Source organism: Rhinolophus ferrumequinum, chromosome 13 (genome assembly GCF_004115265.2).
Source record: "Rhinolophus ferrumequinum isolate MPI-CBG mRhiFer1 chromosome 13, mRhiFer1_v1.p, whole genome shotgun sequence".
NCBI lineage: Eukaryota > Metazoa > Chordata > Mammalia > Chiroptera > Rhinolophidae > Rhinolophus > Rhinolophus ferrumequinum.
The window spans coordinates 25,359,690-25,385,337 of record NC_046296.1 but is presented as its reverse complement, the minus strand read 5'-3'; the positions used below and the strand labels follow the sequence as shown (position 1 = coordinate 25,385,337).

At 34.7% G+C, this 25,648-nt stretch overlaps 1 protein-coding gene across 2 annotated transcripts in view; it reads left to right on the top strand.

Annotated features, from left to right (window-relative positions):
* Nucleotides 1-23,845, top strand: part of AFTPH (aftiphilin) — a 63,348-nt gene extending 39,503 nt beyond the window's left edge. Inside the window, exons 4-10 of one of the 2 annotated variants that reach the window (XM_033124632.1) lie at nucleotides 1,858-1,984; nucleotides 2,406-2,462; nucleotides 5,341-5,463; nucleotides 10,635-10,695; nucleotides 12,211-12,294; nucleotides 16,219-16,342; nucleotides 22,710-23,845. In XM_033124632.1, coding sequence (XP_032980523.1) covers nucleotides 1,858-1,984; nucleotides 2,406-2,462; nucleotides 5,341-5,463; nucleotides 10,635-10,695; nucleotides 12,211-12,294; nucleotides 16,219-16,342; nucleotides 22,710-22,854 — 721 coding nt within the window. In that variant the 3' untranslated portion in view covers nucleotides 22,855-23,845. The remainder of the gene's footprint in view (nucleotides 1-1,857; nucleotides 1,985-2,405; nucleotides 2,463-5,340; nucleotides 5,464-10,634; nucleotides 10,696-12,210; nucleotides 12,295-16,218; nucleotides 16,343-22,709) is intronic. The other variant, XM_033124633.1, reaches the window with a different exon arrangement.
* Nucleotides 23,846-25,648: the final 1,803 nt, after the last annotated feature.

Sequence of the window (25,648 nt, the reverse complement as noted above, 5' to 3'; positions counted from 1 at the left end):
GATAGCATCTGTATGTGTTAGTTTCAACTGTGGTAATTTATAAGGTTATCTTAAAACATTAAGGTTCTAAAACATTGTTGAAGTTTTAAAAATCATGTGCTCAAAGACATTTTTTAAAAACCTGCTTCTCCATTTTTTAGCTTTTTTTTTTTTGCAATTTCTAAGTCAGTATTCTAATCAATCTTACATATTGTTTTTTGGCTTCATAGTATGGTAGATGAAAATTTAGATTTTACATCTGCCATTCTCCTCCCTTTATCATTCCACTATACTTACAGTTTTTCGTTAAATTTTTATTTGGTATTTTCATTATTATAATCATATAAATAGCATTCACTGCTTGCTTAGCCACTATTTCCTTTATGGTACAACTTTTTCCTGGACTTAAGAATTGCCTCTCTTTTTCCATTTTCTAAGTCTTTCCCTGACATTAGCCTGTTATTACAATTTTACTTGTGATCAAAACCTATCAGGCTGGCCATTCCATTTTTTCCTGGAGTCCTCCTCTTCCTATTCCAATCTGGAGTGGATTCAGTCTAGGCCTCTTTAACACGTGTTGTTTAGGGGATTTCCTTTCACTTACATCCCATTTTGGTAGAGCACATCCTCTAATAGCCTTCTGAGAAAAAAAGGTACATAGGAGATAAAATTTTATTTTATCCTATCCTCACATTAAATTTATGATTGAAGATCTTTTGTTGCTGTTGTTCCAAAACTTCACAATGAAATATTCTGATAAAAGTCTTTTTTCATTCATTGGACTGAACACTAGGTAGGACCTTTTTGTCTGGAGACTTCTGCTCTTCAGTGTTGGGCAGTTCTCTTGTATGGACAGTTACCTTCCCTCTGTTGTCTCTTTTATTTCTGCAACTCCTATTAATTATTAGCTTTTAGAGGGTCTAGAGTGATTTTCTAATTTTAATGGCAGTGTTATTCCTGGACTCTTGCGTTTTATTACTCTCCACCCCTGAGGCATTCTCTCCCTCTGCAGGTCTTTCCTTTGTCCCTGTTTGTGACCTCGGTATTTGTAGCTAAAGGTCTTATGTATCTCTTAATTTCATTGAAGATGGAGATTGTTTTTGTTTCTTGATTTTCATTTTGGGATGATTTCTAAGAAGAGAAGGAAACAAAAAGGTTTATGTTTTGCCAGCTTAAAACTGTTGAGATGTATTTTTTTAAAATTGCCAGATATACAGATAGTTCATACTCTTAGACCCAGGAATCTCTCTCCAATAGATTCATTCTAAGGAAATAACGCAATTCAACAACGACACATGCCATAAAATACAGGAAGATACTCTTGCCTTACTAACAATAGGAGCCAAACAGTAAAAACAACTTATTTAAAATTATAGGATTTTGGCTAAATAAATGATGGTGTATCAGTCTTAATAGAACATTACACAGCCATTGAAAAAGATACATATGTAGATGAGGAAATGCTTACATTCTGAAAAAAAAATACAAATTATATATTTGCTATAATTGCTCCTGTGTTTTTATGGATCAAGACTCAAGAAGAAAACACAATTATTAAATGGCTATAATAAGAAGGTGGAATGCTGGGTTGATTTTGTTTTTCCTCCTTTTAAATATTTTTGTTTTAATATTTTAAAAGGAATAACATAACAGCTAAATTTTTACTTGATTACTGGCATATTGTTTCAAACAAGTTTAACTTAGTTTTCTAATGACTGTAAATGTTGGCTGTTGATTTCATTCAGATGATAGTTGTATACTATGTTATTCTCAAGATTAAGTGTAAAGTATAATATTTCACATTCACATTAAAAGTAGAATTCATGGTGAAAGCTATTGAGTAACCCATTGTTGGTGGCTTCATCGTGACCTTTCCAGGGAACTGCTGGATGTGTGGACCGAGCTACAGGATATCCATGAAGCACATGGCTTGAGATATCAGTGGGGCGGTTCCCATAGCAACAAGAAGCTTTTGTGCTCCTTGGGAATAGACACCCGAAACATTGTGAGTTTGTTGGTACCTTGGAAAATCCTTTAATCAACCTATGGATGTTTTTTAATTCTGTTACACTTCTGTTCAAGCTGTGATAAACTAGTGCCTCAGAAAAATAAATATTAGTTGGTATAAATGTTTATGTATTTTGAATATGCCAACTTTTAAACATAAATCTATATAAATTTTTCTCCAATCTATATCTCCTGTTTTTATAAAAAGTTGTTTTAATGTTTTTTCTCAACTGTAAAATGAAGGAATTGGATGAGGAGATCAAAGATATTACCCTATATGGGCAGTTTGACAATGTTTTCAATTTGTCATTCACAATGCATATAACAAAGCATTGTAAGCGTATTTTGAAAAGTATTTCACTGTATGACAGATCATTCTCTAAATATATGTTCTTTCTCTCTAACACATATATGTGTAGCTCTTCACGGGCAATAAGAAGCAACCTGTTATAGTGCCCATGTATGCAGCAGGATTGGTAAGTACAGAATTATCTCTGTGTGTATTTATCATTGCTGCATTTATTCTGTAAAATCATTTTACAGAGAATAACATGGAAAGTGTATTTTAAGGGACATTTAGTATGGGAACTTGAAAGGAATAAATATAATACCCTTTTTGATTTCATAAATCCCTTCAAGTCTTGATCTGAGGACATTTTTCTATATTCCGCTAGTTACAGACTGTTTTGTTTTAGATTGAAAATTATTTTTATCCTGGTAATATTAGTACTCATAACTCTTTGTAAAATGTACCTGTGGAGGTCTCTCTTTTTATTTTTCTAAGTTGCTTTTAAAATAAGGAAGCTGAAGTATCTGAAGTATCATTTGTTTTAATCCAGTTGTGATCAATTTAAATAATGCAATATTGAGAGTATGGATATATATAAAAGCTTGGAAAGACCAAATTATAGTCAATGAAAATGAGCCAGGACCCATAATTGGTTCTCGGTTTTTCCATCAATGTTTTAAATGTGTTGAATTTTGTTTTTTTCAGATATGCCAGGTAGTCCAGGATAACTGAGGAATTTTCATTCTGTACCTTATCAAGATTCAGTCACATTTTAAAGTTTGATGTGTTTGTGGGTTTTTTTTTGGTGTGTCTTTGAGTTATTGGTGAATAAAAGTGTTCTTTTGATTAAACTAAAAATATTTTTAAATTCTTTCACCAATAACTGGAAAATAAAGGGAAAATACTATGTTTAAGAAAGAAAGAAAAAAATAACTAAGGAACCCTTTGTATGAGTTAAAATGTATAGCCCTTTATGTGCATGTGAAAATGAATTTGCTGTGGAACTTGACCTTTTTTTAATTTACAAACTTTCCATGAATAAGCTCTAATTATTGATATTGAACTGGACCATTTTGCTTTGTTTTGTTTTTGTTTTGTGGAATTGGACAAAAATGTTTCTGTGCTTGAACTTTCTTATCAGTTTCTGCTCCTTTGTAAATGGTTATCTTATATTTTCAAAACACTTTGATTATCCCTACACTCTTTTCTGTTATGGGTAAATATAATCCAGAACATTTCTTTAACTTTTTTATTTGTATTTCTTTTTTTCTCAATAGCATTCTAGAGATTGTTGGTGTTATTGCCACATTCTAAATAGAAAGTATGAATTTTATTTATAGGAGCTTTCATTCAGCAGTAATCTGCTTAATGCTTATGTGTAGGCTTAGCACATCAGCCAGGTCTGGAAGTTTTGTGAGGAGTTAGACACTAATATTTATGCTTTATTTTGCTACCTTAATGATAATCTTTATTAGTAATAATTTTACCATTTGTATAACCTTTTAATACTAAAGTTGAGTTAGTGAATGCATCATCTCATCCATTTTAATGATGCCTTACATTTACAAGCATACTCTTTTTCATATATGGCTTCAAATTTTATACCTGAATTTTTCCCATAGTTCTTTACACATAAGAGATGTTCAGTAGCTTTTGATCTCATCTGGAAGAATAGTACCCAAAATGATCATTTAAGTCACTGATTCTCAGGCTTTAATGTGCATCAGAATTGTTTGGAAGACTTGTTAAAAACAGAATGCTGGGCACCATCCCCAGAGTTTCTTATTCAGTAGGTCTGGGGTATGGCTCTATAATTTGCACATCTGACAAGTTCTCAAGTGATGCAGAAAGTACTGATTGGGGACTACTTTGAGAAGCACTGTTTTAAGTGATAGTTCACATTAGAAAAGTTGGGTAAGAGTAGTAGTTGTTCGCCAAATGCATTGTCTCTTGCTTTAGGGCACACTAGAAAGCCTGTATAATGTATATGATACTGAGTTAGACCATGAATTTCTTTTTCAAGCTGCTAGATGAAAACCTTTCATATGCACCATCGTTAAGAATTGAATCTGTGAATTGTGTTAGTTAGCTTATGCCCTATTTGGGAAAGGGGGGTAGGGAATTCTCCTGAAAACTTGTGGGGTTTTTTTTAGAAATTTATAGATTCAAACATTATTGACTTAACAGCTTTTTGGGTTTTTTTACTCCCCATAAAGGAAGGCTTTTATTTGGTCTGGTTGATAAATATTCAAGAGATTCTCAAGTATTATTTTTAAATACGTAGAAGCTTGGCTTTTCTTCAGGCCATTAACCTGGATTATTACCCATTGTTAGTGTTTGGTAGAGTGTTGATGCAAAATGCTGATTTCTTTTTTTCTTCTTTGTTTCTATCCTCCCCATCCTGACTGTCTTCCTTTCTGACTCAAAAAGTGTATTTGCAACACACCTAAGGGAACATATAGAATGGATGTTTTCCCCTCCAAACTGGCTGTGTCTCTGCTTTGCCAGTCAGTCCAAAGAACTAAGTATAAAGGCTCTCCTCCTACAGTGGAGCTAGGATCAAATACGAAATTCACATTGAAGCATATAGATGTCATCACATTACACGGTGTGTTTTAAAATCAGCTCTCACTTCTCCAAACACCCCCATGGTGAAATGTGTACGAAGGGTGCCCTTTCCTGCAGTTTCAATGTGTGAAGCATCATAAAAGTGTTGGGTTCTTAGGGCCTGGATATAGTACACTGTTGTGCTCGCCTCTTCCCCACTCTCGCCATCCCAACTTATGCTTTTGCTTTTGTGTGACATTGATAACTAGGCACTTTAAAACAAGTCTTCTGTAAAATACAAGGTCTTACTTCAAAAAGTTTGGGTTCCAAAGGTATTATTGTGAAACATTTTCCATTATAGTGCTATACGATTTTCTCTAAACAAAATTTAAGAATAGTTCTTTTTGTCCTTAGTACTTTCCAAATGACCTGTTTTTTTCCTTTCGGCTTTCTTCTAGATTAAATTTCTTATAGAATTGATACCCCCGCAAAATTAATGGCTAATACACCTTTTTCAGGGTATGTTAGAACCCACCAAGGAACCACTGAAACCACTATCTGCTGCAGAAAAAATTGCTTCTATCGGTCAGACAACTACTATGTCACCAGAAATGAACACATGTCCATCTGACCAATTCCAGGTAAAATATCTGCGTGTATAGATATGTTCATGCATATCTATACACTGTTGTTTCCCTTCATATATAACTTTTAGTTTTTAAAATATTTTAAAAATTTGATTTCATGATAGACATGATTTCAGTTACTAACATCCTGTGGAATACGATGAACAAATTATCCTTAATTTTCAAAAATAGAAAGGCACGATTTGAGAACTGGTGGTTATGGGTAAGTCCTTTAAACCTATCCAAGCCTTAGTCTCTTTACCTATGAAATGAAGAGTTTAAAGCAAGCATATCTAAATATTCCTTGCAGCTTGAACATTGTATGATCATAATTACTGACAAACAAATCGGGTAAGTGCTAGATTTCCTCAAAAAATGGGAAACACTACATTTATTCCAACTCTTAAATTCTGCTATTTTTCTTTTTTCTGAAGCCTGCAAAATTTTAAAAAGTAATAAAATTTAACCATGTTTATTACACCAAAAACTGTTGTTTTGGGAGTTTGAACACAACTGTTAAGTTGAAAGTGATGTGGCATTTAACAAAACATTCTGTGGATTAATAAGAAAAGAAAGCACTCTTCCCTTTTTTATTCTTTACCTCCTTGGCACATTTAAGCACAAATTTTATTTCAGTCTAATATGTTTAATATCAAAGCCTCCGTCTTTTTATCTGGGGGGGAAGAGCCATTTTGGTTTGCTTAATTGCTCTTCCCACGTCAAATCAGAAACTGATTCAGTGCTGGTTAAATATTGTTTTTTTAGAAGATTGATATTTTTAAGTGAACATTGTCATTTCTACAACATATCCTTGCTGTGTTTGTCATTTCTTAACCATAAATATCATCTTCGTTTATATCTAACACAAAAATGTGTGTTTGGACAGCCTTTCGCAAAATGTGTGTTCCATTGAATACTAATCCCCAGAGATGCTCCACTAAAGCATGGTTCCAAGGTGAAGATAGATTGGGAAATACTTTGTATCATACCCTGCAACCACCCTTGGAGATTTACAACACACACATTAAGGACTCTGAAAAATCTTTAGTGTATAATAACCCTATTTAATTTTAATTTATGTCTCAAATTTACTTAGCCACAGGACCTTCTTCCGCAGGGACCATGGGAGAAGAGATAATACCTATATCACTAGTGTTTTGCATAACATACTTTATAAAATGATGTAAAGCAAGGTCCTGCCCTTTTAAGTGTGTTTCAAGAAACATCTAATATTACCGCTGTCAGTGCATACATTTATTTCTCTTTTTAAAAAATACACATGTAAATATTGAATTAACAAATTTATTCGTTATTTATTGTAGTTTGTGATCCTCCATTAGCTTTAGTTTTTAGGCTTTTGTAGGAATCAATGAAAATAGTATTTCCAGTGTACGTTGCTCAAACTTATTTCTGAATTGACATGAGCCTGTGTAAGTCTTCATTCCAGCATACACATACACTCACTGCAGATTTCAGCATGTATATCAGAATTAAGTGCTGAGATGCCTCACCTCCATCACTAAATATATGATCTTTGCTTGGCTCCATACTTGTGATTCAGGTTAAACTATTTAACAAGCATCTGAAATGCATTGTAAAGATTCTCTTTATATAAAGTGATATTTCTTACTACTATTCTTTGGCATGCAATGTATGTAGTGCTTTTACTTTACTTTTTGGCCATGCAGTAACGCTGTTACGTCTTCCTGCTGATCATAATTTTCAGATAAAACAGCCATAGCCTTAAGTTATAGAAGCATAACAAAATGTATCCAAAAAGACCCATTTAATATCTGATTTTTTTCCAAAAAATATATACTAAACCTTCCTTTTATAAAGTTTTCATTTTTGATAGCACTAAACACTGACTTTAAAACTTAGCATAGTAACATAATTCTCATTATGACTGCATGTTTTTTGATCTGTCTATTCTATTTCAATTTTGGTACCCACTGAATTTTTATTCTTTCTTCCAAATAAGTTTGTACGCATTAATCTTGTAACAATTGGCTTGTTCAGTAGTTAAATAACTTATTAACAAATGTTAATGGTGTTTTTTCTAAGATACTTTTACCTGAAAAGACAGGTTATGGGTAAAAGCAGTAGTGGTACTTCTGTTGTTTTGGATTTTTTTTTTTTTTTTAATCTTTACCCACTGAATTGCAAGGTTACACCATCCATGGTGTTATTAATGATTCCCCTTGTAGTAGAATCAATACTTTAACCACACTTTATTCACTGCTGAGTAGAGCCCCCTGTGGCTAGGTTACCCATGTAGTCACCATTAGCGAACTTCCTCTCTTAGGCTACTTGATATGGCTGTTTCAGTTGTGAATCAGAATATTCAAGTTAGAAGAAAGCAAAAATTATTATCTACCATTGTGCTCTCCTTTTACAATAAGAAAACATTGGGAAAGGCCAAGTGATATACCCAAAATCATACATAAGTGGGACACCTATGACCAGCACCCAAGTCTTCTGTCTCTGGTCTCTTTTGTTTTTTTTTTTTTTTTTTGCTCTTTTTACAACCTTGTTTCCTTAGTGTTTTTGTCTCTTATCATTCATACCACATTGCTTCAAGTTGTTTTAAAATGCTTTATTCCAGTGCTTTTTCTTTGAGTTGTCTTGTCAATGCCATTAGTTAGGCTATTAATTGCTTAGGTATCCTGTTTTTCATCTGTCTCATTTCCAGTAAATGTTGATTCGTGTTTTAGCACCTCATTATTATAACATTGGGTATGTTTTTAAAATGCCATACACCTTTATGAGAAGCTAAAATTCTAGCAAATCACTGAAATATTTCTAAGCATCCAGCTACCTGACATCATTTAGGTAAAACATGTTAAGGAAAGAACTTTGCTCCATTTATCCAGAAATTTTGTTACTGCGTATACTTGGGTTTTGTCCATCCAGTCAATGTGGAATATGACTAAAGGTGTCACTCATCTAGAAGTAGAATAATGCTAAGTTGAATTTGTTGGAATGCCTAGAGCTTTTTGTTTGTTTGCTTATTTTTGAGATCAGCTAAAGATCTTTTCTAAATGTTGTTTATCAGTCTTACAAGTAGATTATAAACTAGATTTTCACTAACATTTTTTGTTAAAATAATTATAGTTCACAGGAAGCTGCAAAGATAATACAGAAGAGGTGCCTTATAGCCTTCACCAGTTTCCTCCTTGATTACATCTTACATAATTATAGGAAATATCAGAACCAGTAATACGACATTTATACAGTATGTGTATATAGTTCCATGTCATTTTGTCACATGGATAGATTCATGTAACCACAACTGCAATCGAGATACAGAACTCTTCCATCACCACAGAAAACTCCCATAATATCTGCTCCCTGTTTCCCCCACCTCACCCCACTCCTACAACTATCCCTAAGCCCTGGCAGCCACTAAGCATTTTGCTTTGTTTATATCCACCCTCCCCCCAACCTTTAGGCCTGACCTGATATGGCGGAGAATAAATGGTTATAGTAATAGGCCTTTCATTGGTATCCCAGTTATCAAGACAATTGTTATTATAATATCATGGTATTAGACTTTCAAAAATCATGCTCCTTTCCTATAGGGAACAACATCTTTATCTACACAGAAAAAAAATGAATGTGAAGTTTTAATAGTACCTACCTTACAATAAAACATATATATACATATAGGAAAGCAGTACAAAAAAATAAAGATGACATGTTACTATTAAGAGCCTAATAGGTTATTTCAGTAAGTGTTGTCAACAGCACCCCCAAAATAAAAGAAGAAAGGAAACCTAAAACCACAATTTTTTCTCATCAAGAATGTTCTTAAAATAAAGCAATGCTCATTTTGAAAATGTTTTATACTGCCTTATATCTTAGATGTACTATTTGGTCATTTTATATTTATTGCTTGGCAGTTAACAAAATGTTAAAACCTAGAATATGCAAATGCATTCTGAACATAACTTTTTAGTACATTATCTTAAAAATTGAATCCTGGGGCCGGCCCGGTGGCTCAGGTGGTTGGAGCTCCACGCTCCTAACTCCGAAGGCTGCCGGTTCAATTCCCACATGGGCCAGTGGGCTCTCAACCACAAGGTTGCCAGTTCAATTCCTCGATCCCACAAGGGATGGTGGGCTCCGCCCCCTGCAACTAAGATTGAACATGGCACCTTGAGCTGAGCTTCCTCCCGGATGGCTCAGTTGGTTGGAGAGCATCCTCTGAACCACAAGGTTGCCGGTTTCGACTCCCGCAAGGGATGGTGGGCTGTGCCACCTGCAACTAGCAAGGGCAACTGGACCTGGAGCTGAGCTGCGCCCCCCACAACTAAGACTGAAAGGACAACAACTTGAAGCTGAATGGCACCCTCCACAACTAAGATTGAAAGGACAACAACTTGACTTGGAAAAAAGTCCTGGAAGTACACACTGTTCCCCAATAAAGTCCTGTTCCCCTTCCCCAATAAAATCTTTAAAAAAAAAAAATTTGAATCCTAATACATATTATAAATAATTTCTAAATTTAAAAAGTTGATTAAATTTTTCTAAAAATTTTAAATGTAGTTCCCATTTTCTGGCCCATAATTTCCTTTATAATTTGGAAAATTGTAACGAACCAGAGACCTTGGACTTTGAGCCTTCTCGTTTTATATATAACGAAACCAACTAAATTAACCGCACATGGTCATTCAACTAGTTATTTAGTAGTTACTCAGCCTCTAATAACCCAAATCTCCTCAGTATTAGTGGTACCTTCTCTATTGCATTATATTATTCTGTTAAAAAATTTTAAGTGACTAGTCATTTAAAATAATCACACTAGTGAAAAAAGTCAGTGACGTCTTTTAATATTTCAATGTTTTTATTGTAATCAAGCCAATAGTTTAAATCATCATTTGAAAATAAATTGAAATCTTGACATAGAATCAGTCTATAAATTTCTGTTTGAAAATGTAAAGATAATTCCATTTCTCAGATACGACTTTTCTAAATGTCAGCCAGCTGTACTATTTGCATATTTTGCAATTTCAGTTTGGGTTAATATTTGCAGGTAACCTTCTGAAATTGTAAATTATCCCAATTTTGTCTGTAGGTATTTTATTGCCTAATTATCTTGCTGTAATAGTTTTTGTTTTTAAGGATTCTTTACGTTGCTACAAACCTGTACTGATTAATTTTGATTTTTTGGTTTTCAACTCTAGGAGTCTCTACCACCCGTCCAGTTTGACTGGAGTAGCAGTGGCCTTACTAACCCTTTAGATGGTACGTCTCTCCGTAGAGCCTCTAGCACCAGAGCTAGAGTTAAGAAAGCTACAAAGTTCAGACAAACTTCTCTCTGCTGATTTCCTTTTTTTGTTTGAACATAACTTCTTATTATTATCTTTGGAAATTCAGGCTTTCTTTCTGAATAGTAATTGCTCAAGAAACCAGCCATTACTATTGTTAACAGTGTTGAAGTCCAGTATAGGTAGTAATAGTGAGGTAAAATTTTAGTTTCTTTATCTTAAGTCAAAAAACAAGCTTCTTTATTTTTTACAAGTATCTAGGTAGCTTAAATGATAGGACCAGTTTACTTGAAGTTTGTTTCTGTAGTTTTAATTTATGGGATTTTCTTGGTTGCAAAGTCTTGTGGCTAGAGGCTGCTTTAAAGCACAAAGCACAATTATTTAACCAAAAACAATGTGCAAATAGATCCATGTTTATTGACTCAAGGTAGTTTTCAGATTTAATAATATTTTATAGAGCACTTATATGCAAATGGAAAATGAATGATTTTCTTGATCCTTTTCTAATCTCCAAATACTAGTAGGCAGTTCCAGAAATAATTGGTTTTACTCATGGCTTTAAGAGAAATTCCTGAAAAGGGAGTAACTTATTCCAGTAATGTGGGGTCTTTAAACACAAAATGCTAGCTTTCCAGTGTGTTGAAACCACAAGTTTTAATTGGACCCTAAAATACAATTTCTCTTACTCCTCGTACTTCATCAGTTGTTTGAGCCATTGCCTGAAACACCTGTCATTCATATCAGCTTTGCCTTAGAGTGGGGATCCCAGGATATTTGGAAAGCATCCAATTGAATAACCGTGCTGAAGGAAAGCCTGAATGCACCTTTTGCTGTTGTCTGGTGTCTTATTTATTTAGTCAAATCATCGTGCTTTTTATTAACAAACAACTTCTTTAAAAATGTGTACTATTTCTGATTACTGTTTCAGAGTTAAAGGGGAACAGTACAGCTTGAGGTTGCACATCAGGGTAGGGCAGTTATGACATTCCTTATTATGTTGTTTTATTTTAAGCTAATGTATTGATGCGTGTCCTAAAACTGACAACTTTGTCATTTTTGAAAAATCATTACTTAGAAACCAACATTACTAACATGAAATATTGATTTGGGCATGTACAGTGATTTAATATTGGGTCGAGAGTAAAGTATTGTTTCCCTTTAACGGGTATATTTTCCCCTTGGTCTTTCTGGTATGGCTTTGAGTTTTGATTGAAAGAACTGAACTCCTAACTAAAACCTTACTAAGTGTTAAATTATTTACATTGTACATGAGAAAATGTACATTGAATTAAATTGTTACTTCAGAACTGTCCTTAGTAATGAAAAACTAATACTGTACACATTGTTTTAATGTTGATTTAAAAATGTGTAATGACTACTAATTATAACCTGCATGTTCAAGTGTGTGTCTTACCCCTTTTTGCACATAACCCCTCCTCCCTTGGCTTACCTTCTGTGTGGCTGCCTACCAACACGGTCACTGAATTTCAAGCTAGTGGAGGTTCCACCCTTCTGAACCTTGATTTCTTTGGGCCCGTGGATGACAGTAGCTCTAGCAGCAGCACCACAATCCCAGGTCAGCAGAGTGTTAAAACCACAATTCTAGTTTATTTACTCAAAGCATGACCACATCCCTTGACTTTCCTATAAACAAGGAAACAAGTAGATCATATTCTCTACAATGTCTTTCTAATACTTTTCTTTCATCTATCTATTGTTATTTTCTAGTAGCTGACTTTAACAAATGACTTTTGTGAAATGTGTTTTAAGGAAAGCTTTCTCAGAGTGTAATATTCAGAGCTGCAAGTAGTTTCTAGGAATAAAACAGCCCTAATGTCTTTAGATAGTTAAAGGCAGGGGTGTTTTTTTTCCCATGTAAGTGAAAAATGTGATGTTTTATATGCTTAATTTTTAAAGCATATTCTATAAAGCCATTTGAAAAAATAGAAGTTTAGAGATTTAAGAATATTTTAGTACACAAAGATGACTTTACATTGTAGTGCCTGTGATAATAGAACCTTTACAAATTCTAGCATTCGAATAGTTGTTTATTAGTATTGCTAAATGTATAATTAGGTTTCAAAATGTTGGAGTCTAGCAGTTATATAGTCCCACGTAGAACTATTACTGTTTTATGTAGCTCTTAAATAAAAAGTATATTGTTAGTTTTCCATGGAGAAAAAAAAGTTACAAAAGTTAATATCAGAAAATAATTGCTATGAGATACTAAAAGTTAGAAACTAAACCATACTGGAGTGCCTGTTAAATTAATGTTCAGCCCTGCAAAAGTTCAGTTCATTGACCAAAGAACTAATGTACTTTGTCATTTTCTAACTGAATAAAAGATTAAAATATAACAGCATTTTTATGTTTACATTTTATTTTAAATGATTTTAATGAGTCTCTGTCATCCCAATTTGTGATCTGGTAATCATACCCGTTGATCACCAGACAGTCCTTGGGGTGCTATATAGATGCTGATGCCCGCAATGCATAGCAAAGATCCCTCTCTGTCCTCACTAGTGGCCAGTTACACAGCCAGCCTGGTTCCTGAGAATTTGCTGGGTTGGTTTGTTCTATTCAACTAGAAAACCCTGCCACGGACTTCCAGCAGCTTAGCACCATGATGGGAAATGGGGAGTGGGGAGAGTGAGAGTCAGCTAAGGGTGAGCCTGGGACCATGATGCCCTTCTCCAAGGTCTGCTTATGGAAACCTGATCCTGCTATAAGGAAGTTCCAAGGCCATTTGGTAAAATGACTGGGTTCCTCAAATTAATAAGCCCCTATTTATCATGTTCATTGTTTCCAAGATTTTGCAAGCGTATGAAAAACCAATCTGTGTTGGTTTTGACTTCAAAATGATATTTCACTATTCACTTAAATTACTTCTAAATACATTTGAGCTATGGAATGACCTGGGTGAGCTAATTAGTTGTTTTAAATACTTAATGGGGCGAGGGGGGAAACTTGTGTATCCATTTCCTTATTACTGTATTCCCAAGAATGAATTACCAAGCTCCCATTTTTAATTTGCTCTCAACTTTGTTTTGTCGTGAACTGTATTATAATTTAAATGAGGTCACTATTTTTGGATGCCCAAAAACCTGGTTTAAATTTAATTTTTGGTTACATTTCAAATTCAGTTAAAAACCATCCATCCATATGAGCACAAATAATCTGACCATATAAAGAAGTACAGAAATGACCTGAAAACCAAGCTCAGTATACGCAGCTTCAAGAAGAACAAGCGGTTTCAGAAGCTTAGAGCTGTAATGGAAGGAAATTAGCATGGTCAAATGCAGTCCTCATTACTTTGGAACCTTTTAAATGTTTTCGTTCCATATTTTCATTAATATGCTGCTCTAGCTGCTATATAAATTTGATTACTATAAAGTTGCTTTGGCTTCTTTTTATTGCTATTGGTTGTTGTTAAAACTTACCATCAAGCTACAGGTATCAACACCTTAGTATTCCATTTCACCCCTTGCTTGTACTTTTTCTGACTTGTTTCTGGGAAAGTCATTTTGTCTTAGCTTGCGGTTATTTAATTATTTTGTGTGTGAGACTTAGGAGGTTGGCTTAGAACTTGGTTGGCTAGCTTTAGTTATGTAACTAAACTATGCCTCATTAAGGTTCTATAAAAAAATTTTTAAAAACTCTTCCATTAAAAAAATTACTCTATTAGTATAGAGTAGGTATCTTGTTTTTGAAAAATATAAAATATAGCCATAGTACTATTTTTTTTTTCGTTCTTTCTTTTTGGTGATAATGTTTGTTTTGGGTTGGGAGGTTGATTTTTTTCTTTTTTGGTTACTTTTTTTAATCTCCCACTTTACTATTTGACAGCCAAGTAGCTGGTATTTTACAAACCCAACTAAATTTTTACCAGCACTTTCCTGTTGCCAGTCAGAATGCAGTTGTTTATTCTGCATTATGCATTAGACATCTACTGAAATTTTGTGGTTACTTGAAAGCTAACTTTTCACAGTAGAGGAAGAAGGTATTTTGGGTTTGTTGGGTCCCATTACAGGCATCTATAATTTTTTGCATTTTAATTGCAACCTACATACTTACTACACAAATAATAGAGAAAAGGCTTTTTAAATATATTTTTGAAACTGTACCTTAATGAAATATGAAGAACCTGGGAGAGTCAACAAACATTTTCTATAGCCTTCCTCCCTGTTGGACATGGTAACTGTGGAAGCTGCTTTGGCTTGTTTGTTTTCTGTAAACATCTGAGATCTATGTTTACATTTACTAGTCATCTGTCTGCAAAATTGATTAATAGAAGGCAGTTCCTGGGTTTTTTCTTAACTTTGAAATATCCTAAAAGGAAGAAATTTGTTAATATGTGTATGTGTATATAATTTTATCAGCTGATCATGAAAGCTTTTTTAGAAATTATAAGTAAAGATTTATGAAGCTATAAGACATTTTTCCTTACAGTCTGCTTTTCTGTTGTACCCTGAAAATACTGAACTTTTCATCTAGTAATTTGCTGGGACCGAGGAGAGAATAGGATTAAAATTTATTTTTATCTGATTATCTTTATTATCCAGGTTTAGCTTGAGTTGAAATATTTGATTGTTCTTTTCAGTGTTTTTTGTAGTCATTATATTTAATATAAATCTATATTCAAGGGAAATATAAACACATATATTTTAGTGAAGTCAGGTAAGGGAAGGATTTTTATAGACTTTTACAATAAATCTAATCTTCTAACAGCTTTGTTTTGAATTCTTCTAACAAGATATTTGAACTATTAGCTACTAGATTTAGATATGAGACTATAGAAATATAATTAACCCTTGAGACAATTTTCATTTTGTCCAAAAGTATTTATTTTTTCACTTTTTGCAAGAATATCTTACCCTTCCTACTTCTTACCTGAAGAAAGAACAATTCAGTATATAATTTATCTTTAGTAATAATTTGAAGCTTTGAGTAATAACTTATGTCCTCAGGTGGTCAGAATATTTAAACTAACCAAATCGTTTACTGTATTTGAAACTTTATATTAGCTTCTAAATCTTTTGATGTGGAAGAAAATAATGGAGGACAATGGTCAGAGAAGTAGGGAAAGGAAGTTCAAAAACAAATTAATCAATTTAAAAATTGAGGTGTCCTACTGTATAATAAATCATGTGTATTCCATTTATAAATCATTATTAACTTTCATGTCACAAACTATTCCAAAATTGAGTGAGTTTTCTATAGCAGATAGAATTTTTAGAAGTATTTGGATGGTATTATGTTAGATAAAGGCTATCTTTATACCAAAGTGGAATTTTAAAAGTATTTCCTACTTCATAAAAATTCTGAAAAGTGGGACTTACACACGTTAAAAAATAAATGCAGTAGTACAATATACTAAAGATGTGTTGTGCTTGTGAAAGACTCAGATGTTTACAGAACATTTGCCTTGTGCATCCTGGATTGTGGCTATTGAATAACCCACTGCAGCTTGCCATCACTGACTATCATTTTATACTATAAGGTGTGGACCCAGAGTTGTATGAGTTAACAACTTCTAAGCTGGAAATCTCCACCTCAAGCCTCAAAGTGACTGATGCATTTGCGAGACTCATGTCCACAGTAGAGAAGACAAGCACATCGACCAGGTAAACAGCTGGTGTTCGTTACACCCTCGTTTTGAATCCTCTGTTAAAACAGCCCCAATGGGAAAGCACATAATTTGGCAGTATTTCAGTGTATTGTTATTAAATGTTAAAACTCACTTTCTATGTGTAAAAACCAATAGATACCTAATTCCAGAAAATAGTATCAAATTTTGTTTAATTATGAACTTTATTAGAACAGTGCTATTTCATAAGACTGGAAAGGGCTAATAGATGTGGTTTTTTTCCTCCCCCCACCCCAACTTTGTAGAGAAGACTTCTAATTAAGTATTGAGATCATAAAACCATTATAAAAACACTCCCACTTTTCCTTCATAACTTACTGAAAAGATCATCTTTGGGAACCAGTTTTACACTCCCAGAGTCACTTAGGCACGTCTTTTCATTTCTGGGCTAACATAGAGTAGGGGATGGCCACTCTTTTATTTTCTGAATTTTCACTGATATGCCACACCTCTGGTTTTTTTACCAAGGTTTCCAGGAGCCCTTTCAGGCAGTTATTCTCAACATCAGAATCAGATACAAGGAATGTGCTTGGTTGGGCTTTTGTTAATGATTCAGGAAACCTTTAGTTTTATTTAACTAAGCACTGGAATAAGCCATTGCTTTAACTTGTTAGCCATAGAAGTAAGCTAGTTCCTAATAAGAAGCTAATCGTTATGAGCCAATAAATCGCTCCTGCAAGAGCAAATATTGGTTGATTGGCATACCAACTTTGCTGTCCCAAATCCATGACACATGAGCATTTTAAAGTGGAAATATTTACCTATTAGTTGCCACTTTGGCAGAAGTATTAATAGCTCTTTCTCCTGAAATTCCACTTACTTGTCAAATTCAGATTAATCTTTAAAATCAGTGCTTCTGTAGAAACACATCCATTTAAAACAACCTTTTATTCTTGCAAATAGTAAATGCTTATTACCTGTCTTAAAACTTTGGCTTGAGTTATCACATTGCCTTTTAAACTGTATTTATGCTTAAGTATCTGTTCATTCAACCAATATTTATCATTATTAATACTATTAATATGTAGAATTATCAAAGCTGTTATTTGTTTTATAATTATGGATACCCTTAACTTTTCCCTGGAATGGATTTGTAGCATGCACGTTGTCATTTGTCCACAGATTCTCTGCACTGTTCTTCTCATTCCCCCTATTTCTTTGTAGTGATGTTCCGTGGCACTGTTAAAACCTACTATGAAGTGAACCTACTTGTAAATGTGGCCTTTGTGGGTGTTTTGCTTGCTTTCTAATTTTTTCTCTTTCCAAATAAATCATTTTTTCAAATTGAAATTCTTCTCGTACAAATCTCTCATCAACTTTTTCTACATATGTTAACCAAAAGCTACTGCACATTTAACTTAAAAAAAAAAAAACTGATGCTTTTATTGTTTGGACTTTCCCCTGCTGTGTTTCAAACAATCTTTTCTAAGGGCAATCCTACTGTTTCCTGTTTCCTTACCTTTTTTGCCTCTGCAGTCTCATTGAATAAACTATAGTGGAGTTTTAGTTGGAAGCCCCAGTGATGAAAGTTCATGCTTTATGCCATTAGGAGGAGCTCTAAACCACACTGTTAACCTGCTCTCCTAACTTTTTAATTCATCCTAGAAAGGTACTGTACACTAGGGAATTTTTCCAACCCTATCACTTTAAGAAGTTACTTTCGTTTTTCCCTTATTCTGTACTATTATGAAATGAACTAATGCTGTAGTGTATATCCGAGGGTCAGTGTTATAGCTGCGTTGAATTACTAGTACCTGTTCAGCTTCATATTTAAAATACAAAGTTGAAATTGAAAAAATAAGTTGCCAACTTTGTATTTTCTGTTTTGGGGAGTTAATTGTTTGAAAATGGTGAGAAGTGCAAATATTCACAAGTCTTAAAATTAGAAAGTAATACTGTAAATTGTCCCCATGAGTACTTCTCAGTTGTTCAGTGAAGAGAAGGGGAGTGGCATATATAGCTTTAGAAAGCATTGTGTCTTTGTTGTTTTTAGGTTTTGTTTCATTTTTATTTTTGTTTTTGAGTAAATTGAGTAGTTTTTGAGTAGAATGTAAAGCTCAGCAAAATCTTCTTGGCTGTTGACAATACACAGAAGATAGAGTGGAAAAGCATTGAGCGACTGTAGGGTAAGAAAAGTTTAAGAAACAGTGGTCTAGGTAAAGGAAAGAAAAGTTTAAGAAACAGTGGTCTAGGTAAAGGAAAGAAAAGTTTAAGAAACAGTGGTCTAGGTAAAGGAAATGTGATATGTAACAAACAGCACCCCCTACTCTTTTCTAAGTGCCTTTGTATGTATAAGACAAAGCACATGTACTCTTCTCTTTCCATACATGGGTTGTAAAAGTGACTTCTTATTTTTTAAAGAAATGCAAGTTTTTAGTTTTAAAATACTTTAATCTTCTTGCATACCTTTTCTAAAATAAAGAAAAACTACTAATTTGAGTCAGTGAGTGGCCAGCTAGTTAGTAACCACAGACCTCTAACTGAAATTTATACAAGCTAAACTAGTTGTCAAAAGGGATATATCTTTTTTTACCTTTTAATCGAGACTTAATTAACACCATAAAATTCACCCTCCTCAAATGTATAATTCAGTGGTTTTTAGTACATTCACAAGGTTGCTCAACCATCACGACTAATTCCAGAACATATCTATCACCCCAAAAAGAAACTTCAAAGTCATTAGCCAGTTACTCCCTATCTGCCACTTTCCCCAGCAATCAGTAATCTTCTTTCTGTCTCTATGGATTTGCCTATTCTGGTTATTTCATATAAATGGAATCATACAGTATGTGGTCTTTTGTGTCTGGCTTCTTTCACTTTGCATGTTTTCAAGTTCAGCCATGTTGTTGCCTGTATCAGTACTTTTCATTCTTTTTCATGGCTGCATGATATCCCATTGTATGGACATACCACATTTTGCTATTCAGTAATGAGTTGCTGGACATTTGGGTTGTTTCCACTTTCTGACTAGAGTGAAAAATGCTGCTACATTCATGTACATGTTTTTGTGTGGACAAATGTTTTTAGTTTTCTTGGGAATGGAACCTGTTGAGTCATATAGTAACTCGATGTTTAACTTTTTGAGGAACTGCCAAACTATTTTTCAGAGTGGTGGCACCATTTACATTCCCACCAGTAATGTATGAGGGATCTAATTTCTCCCGTTCTCACCAAGGCTTGTTATTGTCTGACTTTTATAGCCATCCCAGTGAGTATGAAATAATACCTCATTGTCATTTTGATTTGCATTTCCCTGGTGGCTAGTGATGTTGAACATCTTTCAGGTGCTTATTGACCATTTGTATTTCTTGAGAGAAATGTCTAGTCACATCCTTTACCAATTTTTTAATTGGGTAATTTGTCCTTATTGTTGTAAGAATTCTTTACACATCTGGATACTTTACATATTCTGGATCTTTATCAGATATATGGTTTGCAAATATTTTCTCATTCTGTGGGTTGTTTTTTTACTTTTTTGATAGTGTCCTGTGAAACACAAAAGTTTCCTAATTTTGATGAAATATACAGTTTATATATGTTTTCTTTTGTTGCTTGTGCTTGAGGTGTCATAGATAAGAAATTTCCAGGAACCTGGAAAATTTACATCCAGGTTTTCTTCTAAGAGTTTTATAGTTTCAACTCTTACATTTGGGTCTTTGATCCATTTTGAGTTTGTTTTTTAATATGGTGTGAGATAGGAGCCTTTTTTCTTTTGCATGTGGATATTCAGTTGTACCAGCACTGTTACAAAGACTGTTCTTTCCCCCGTGGAATGGTCTTGGCACCCTTGTTGAAAATCAGCTTACCATAGATGAGTGGGTTTATTGCTGGACTCTTATGTATTTCTTTGACAAAAATAATAAATCTTAACTAGAGAGAATATAAATTAAAATTAAGTCACTGCCTTTGGCTTTGAAAAAAGGTCATGATACAACTTTTTATTTTCAAATTCTCCTCAAGCATTTACTTCTTATATTTTAAGAAAACTAGATCACATCAATGCATAGTGACTACAGATAAATGCACAAACTATAAACTAAGTAATTTTTTTTTATTTACATAGCTTCCTATTGCCTGAAATGAGGCAATTGGTAGAAATCCTAGAATAATCTTTACCAACCATTCCTAGAGTGGAAGCTTCTTCCTTACTCTCCTTTCCCACACCTTTTCTGCTCTCTACAAATAAAGAAGTCCATTTAGGTGCATTTTTGTTACTCTTTTTAATAACCTTTTATGATTACAGAAGCAGGTATATTGCTGAAAGTTAGAAAATACAGGCAAACAAAATTTTAAAAATTTTAGGTATCCCATTCTTACCATTCAGATCACTGTAACTCCTTAGTGTATATTCTTTCAGATCTTTTTCTATTTAAATCTACATGTATGTGTGTTGCTTTAACCAAAAATGAGATTTTTATGGTCCATACTGAATTGAATCTACTCTTACAGTCTGACAGATCTCCATCTGTCAATCTCAGTAAATTTTCATGTCATCAAATACCCAGGCTGTATTCAGATTTCCTCAATACTGTCCTTTCTGTCTGCTTTGTCCAAAGCAATAATCAATCTAGGGCTATTGTACCTGGCTGTTACGGCTTTTAGTCCTTTTTAACCTAGCATATCTACCCTCATCCCTTTTGTTTGTTGTTCAGTTTAATAACACTGGCTTGTTAAAAAGATCAGTCCCGTTGTCCTGCAGAACATCCCAACCTCTGGATTTGTCTGTTTGCTTCCAGAAAGTAGTCTTTAACATGTTTCTCTAGTTCCCTTATTTTCTGGAAATTATATCTAAAGGTTTGATGGAATCAGGTAAATCATTTTGGCTAGAACACTTCCTAGGAGGTGCATTACATCAGAAGACACAAAGCGTCTGGTTGACTCCATTGTTAGTAATGCTAAGACTGACCGTTGGTGATAGGCTTTCTCCATTATACACTTCCAGACTAAAAAGTGAACTGTCTGGTTTTACTTTAGAGTGATGCAGATACCAATTGCCCATCAAACATCCACCTACATAGTTTTGTCACCATTTAAGTGCAATCAAGTGAAGAGTTGAACCAGAAAATTTGTGAAGTGCTGTTTCATTCTTCTGAGAAACCATAGAGCTGAGGTCAATATTGGTTGATCTGCTGATAGTTTCAGTGTGCCTAAAGCTAACCCTCCTGTTGAAGAACTTTGGTCCTAAAAGTGTGATGTTTGATTTTTCAGTCATTCTATAAAATCTTGATTTCAACCTGAATTCAAAGTGGTGAAAGAAAAGTCTGCTTAATAAAATAAAAGCCTGTATCTCTCTATTCTTGCTTTATCTCCTGACTTCCTGCTCCCCATCGCAAGGACAAATAAAATATTTAAGTGGAAGAAATAACTTGTGTCACACCTAACAGAGTAACAATTGTCCTTTACCATAAAAGATATTGGGCTTTTTAGAGTCAACAATTTTAAATGTACTTTGGTTTAAATTAGTATCTTTATGACTACGACTATTCTTTCAATATATTTAACATCCTGGAAAAAATAAAGGTTGAATTACAATCATGTGCCCAATTGGAGCCACATTTGAGGCTCAGTTGGCATTTTCTGTGGTTCACCTACTGGCAAGACCAGGAGTTCTTCATACCTGTGGTAGGCCCCGAACTGCTCACTTCTAATACTGAGGGCCAGTGTAGCAAAAGGTACTTCATCTAGAGAACCCACAGGATTGAGAGATTCCCCCTCTTCCCGAGCCTTTCCTGCCTGTGGACTTTTCTCAGCATCAGCAACCGGCCCTTGCACTGCTGCTTCTGGACCTGCTGTCTGCGTCCCAGTGAGGCCGAGACTGGGTGGTTTTGAGCTGAGGGTTTTCTCTCCTGGAATTCCCCCTTGGGGATGAAGAGTGCCTGAGGTTAAAATGACTTACAAGTTCTTGTGCCAGACATACTTTGTCTTATATTAAGGTAATTTGGGTAGTTTCACAGGGAGCAAGGGGAACTCCAGTTGGGCGGAGTGTTATTAGGGTTTCTGAATTGCATTTCTACTTAGTAACATTTTACAAACATGCCTGGGTAGATGCTCCTAGCCTTGAGTAAAGCTGTGAGCCGTCCATGGGTACACATGCATATCTGCATGTATGTGACTAGCTGTAATGAACATACACAAGCAGGGCATGCATCTTCCTAGGAGATTTGGCATCTGGCACCGGAAGCACACAGCACAAAAGTATTATGAGGTTCAGGAACTGGCAGAGAAAAAGATCCTCAGGTCCCCATAACTTTCTAACTGACTATGTTGAGAGTGGACTTGCTCCCATTTGACCTACAGCAAAGAAGTCACATTAGCACACTTCTCTTTTTTCCATCTGTCAATAGGAAACCGAAAAGAGAAGAGCACCTGAGTGAAGAAGCCATCAAGGTGATCGCTAGCCTTCCCGACCTGACATTCATGCATGCCAAGGTGTTGATGTTCCCCGCCACGTTAACACCTTCCACAAGCGCCCAAGAGAAAGCAGACTGACGACTGATGTGGACCGGACAGTTTCAGTTGCTTTTCCCTCCCTCTATCCCTTCCCTACCATCAAAAGCATACCTGCTGTAATTAAAAAAAAAAAAAAAAAATTCAAGTTGAGCTGATTTGTCGGGAAGCCGCATTAGGAAGGTATACATAGTAATGTATATTTATTTACATACTGAAGTCCTAAATTTATATTAGAAAAAAATGTAAATAATTGGGGGTGAACATTTTTGAAGATTTATTCTTTTTGTGTTGCTGGGGTGTATACATTTATGTCTTTGTGAAATACACTGGTGGTGTCCTTCTTACAAAACTTTTGAAATAAAAAAAAGAAAATTAAAAACTCAAATCTCCGCTGTCTGTGAAATCCCCTTCAGTCTTTTCAGATTCCATTGAATGTCTTATTAATTTTTCATATCATATCTTGAATTACTTTTGCTATCATAAATAAGCTCCAAAGTCCCCATTTAATTTTTTTTTAATTTTGTGTGTGGTGGGTTTGTCTCAGATCTGGCTTTTGTTAACGTTTTTGTGCTCTGTTTTAATCTTTTCAATCTGGCGTATTGCTGTTTGACCTTTTGCAAGGTACTTCATCGATTGCTCCTTTGTTACAGGGTATGGATCATTGTCAGAACTTGATTTGGAGGGGTTTAAAGAGATTGTGTCTGTTTTAAATCAGTTTGATTTGGAGAAGGACCAAATTATATGAATGTCTTACAATGAAATTTACTTGTTACTGATTTTTTTGTTGTTCTATCATACCACTATTTTTTGAGGATTTTGCACAGTGTAAAATGACATAATCATAGATTGCTATGGTTTAGGCTGTACATACAGAAAAACTATGGGTTTTAAATGTTTGGGGAAATTCCTATGGAAAAAAGAGACGTAGAAGAACTTCTAACAAGGGTAATGTGCATGCCCAAGGTCTTTTGAGATTTCAGTGTGTAAATTTCCTTTTAGCTTACACAAAAATAAAATAATTTAAAAGAAATTTAGCCTGGTGTCTTTGTACTTTGGTATCCGGGGGGAAATGTAATGAGTTTGGATGTGATGTTTTACTCCATTTTAATGTATTTCAATCTAGAGGATATTTGGTAGGGCTTCCACTTTGTTGAAATCAGGAAGAATTCTAATCTGGCCCGTAAGAATTGGATCAGTACTTTTAGTAGCTGAGTTGTTTTTATGTAGAACTTGAGATCATAGAAGAGATTCCCATGATTCATTATCATGTGTCTTCATCAGAATTGGCAAGATTAAATAGGGATTTGTAAGGAATTTTTTTTCTTTCCAAGAAAATATATGCATGAAATTAAGGTGATCAGAAAATTTTTAAAAAGGAATTTAAAAATACTGTTACTAAATCTTGGTGCCCCAAAGAGTTACATAATGTATTTTATTAGAAATCAGCAGTCGGCCCACAGCCCATCACCTCATCCGCTGTGGGAATGTTCCAGGGGAACCCTTTCGCACCTTCACTGACAGATTCCTGTGTTGCCAGGTTATTACACGGGCCATTGGAACAGTTGCCTGAGTGTAATTGAAGTATGGCCTGGAGTGGCCATGCTTTCCCTCCAGTCCATCTTCCATCATTTCCCTAACTTTTTTTTTTTTTATCTTTTTCAGAGAAAGCTTTCCTTCAGAACAGTCACAAGTCTTCAGTGCCCAGTGACCTTCTGAATGAAAGGCTAAAATTATTCTCAGCAGCACTTGACGTGGTTCAGTAACTGAAGCTGAACAGGCTGCTTCTACAGTACATTACAACTAAATTGTAATAGCAACTTTCACCAACCTAAGTTCAGAGTCTATGTATTAGCTGAGTTACTGTGAAGAAGTTAATCAACTTCTCTGAGCCTTCCTTATATTATCTTTTAAAATGGGAATGATACTCCCTACATATGGGGTCGATGTATTAAATAATAAATGTAAAACACTTGTCACATGACTAGGCAGTCAGTAAATGACAGAGCATACAAGCAGCAAGACCTATGAAGGCCCTGGAAGTCCTGGTAGATTTAAGAAACACTCATAGAAAGGAGCACTGAAAATAACAAGTTGTTGCATTGTTATTTGAAAACGGTCAAGTTGGCCTTCCTGAAGAAAGTAACCGTGCTTTCATAGCTCTGGATGTTTCATCTTACAACCACTTTTAGATAAGCCAGATTTCCCTTTTGTTTGTCATGTTGGCCTTCGATGTTTTAATCACAATAGGCACCTTGCTATTGGAGTGTCATTAGTTAAAGCCAGCCCTCTAGTCTTGAGGACCTAAAGTGCTTGGCTGTTATTTGCACCAGACCAGGGCTCAAACTGCCCCAGAAAGCAGTAGCAGTGGCTGGTGGGGGAAGAGCTTCGAGCATCTTGCGATCTCAGCTAAGGGAGAGCCTGTTGGCTGTGTCTTCGTCATCCGTTGCTCATTTGTCCTAAAGTCATCCAGGAGGACCCTGCAGAGTTGGGAGAAGAAACCAAAGAATCAGCGACCCGAAAAGCCAAAATCACACACAGTAGAGACTGGTTTGGCAATCAGCTTTGTGTCCTTGACATCTTAAAATCAGCTCACTCGTCCCCTAGAGTCTCCTGTCCCTTGATGTCCAAATCCAAATAGCCGTCCATAATCCCCCAGTTAATACGAGCCAGATTGGGAAGTATAGGAGAAACTTCCCTGAATTGAGTCATGTGTCACTACTATTTTGGAGTTCTTCTTTCATATAGAAACTTGTTCTTCCTTCTACATGATTATTGTGTTCTTTACTTAGAACTTGTCATCTCGTTCCGTTGTGTTTCTTGAATCAGTTAGGAT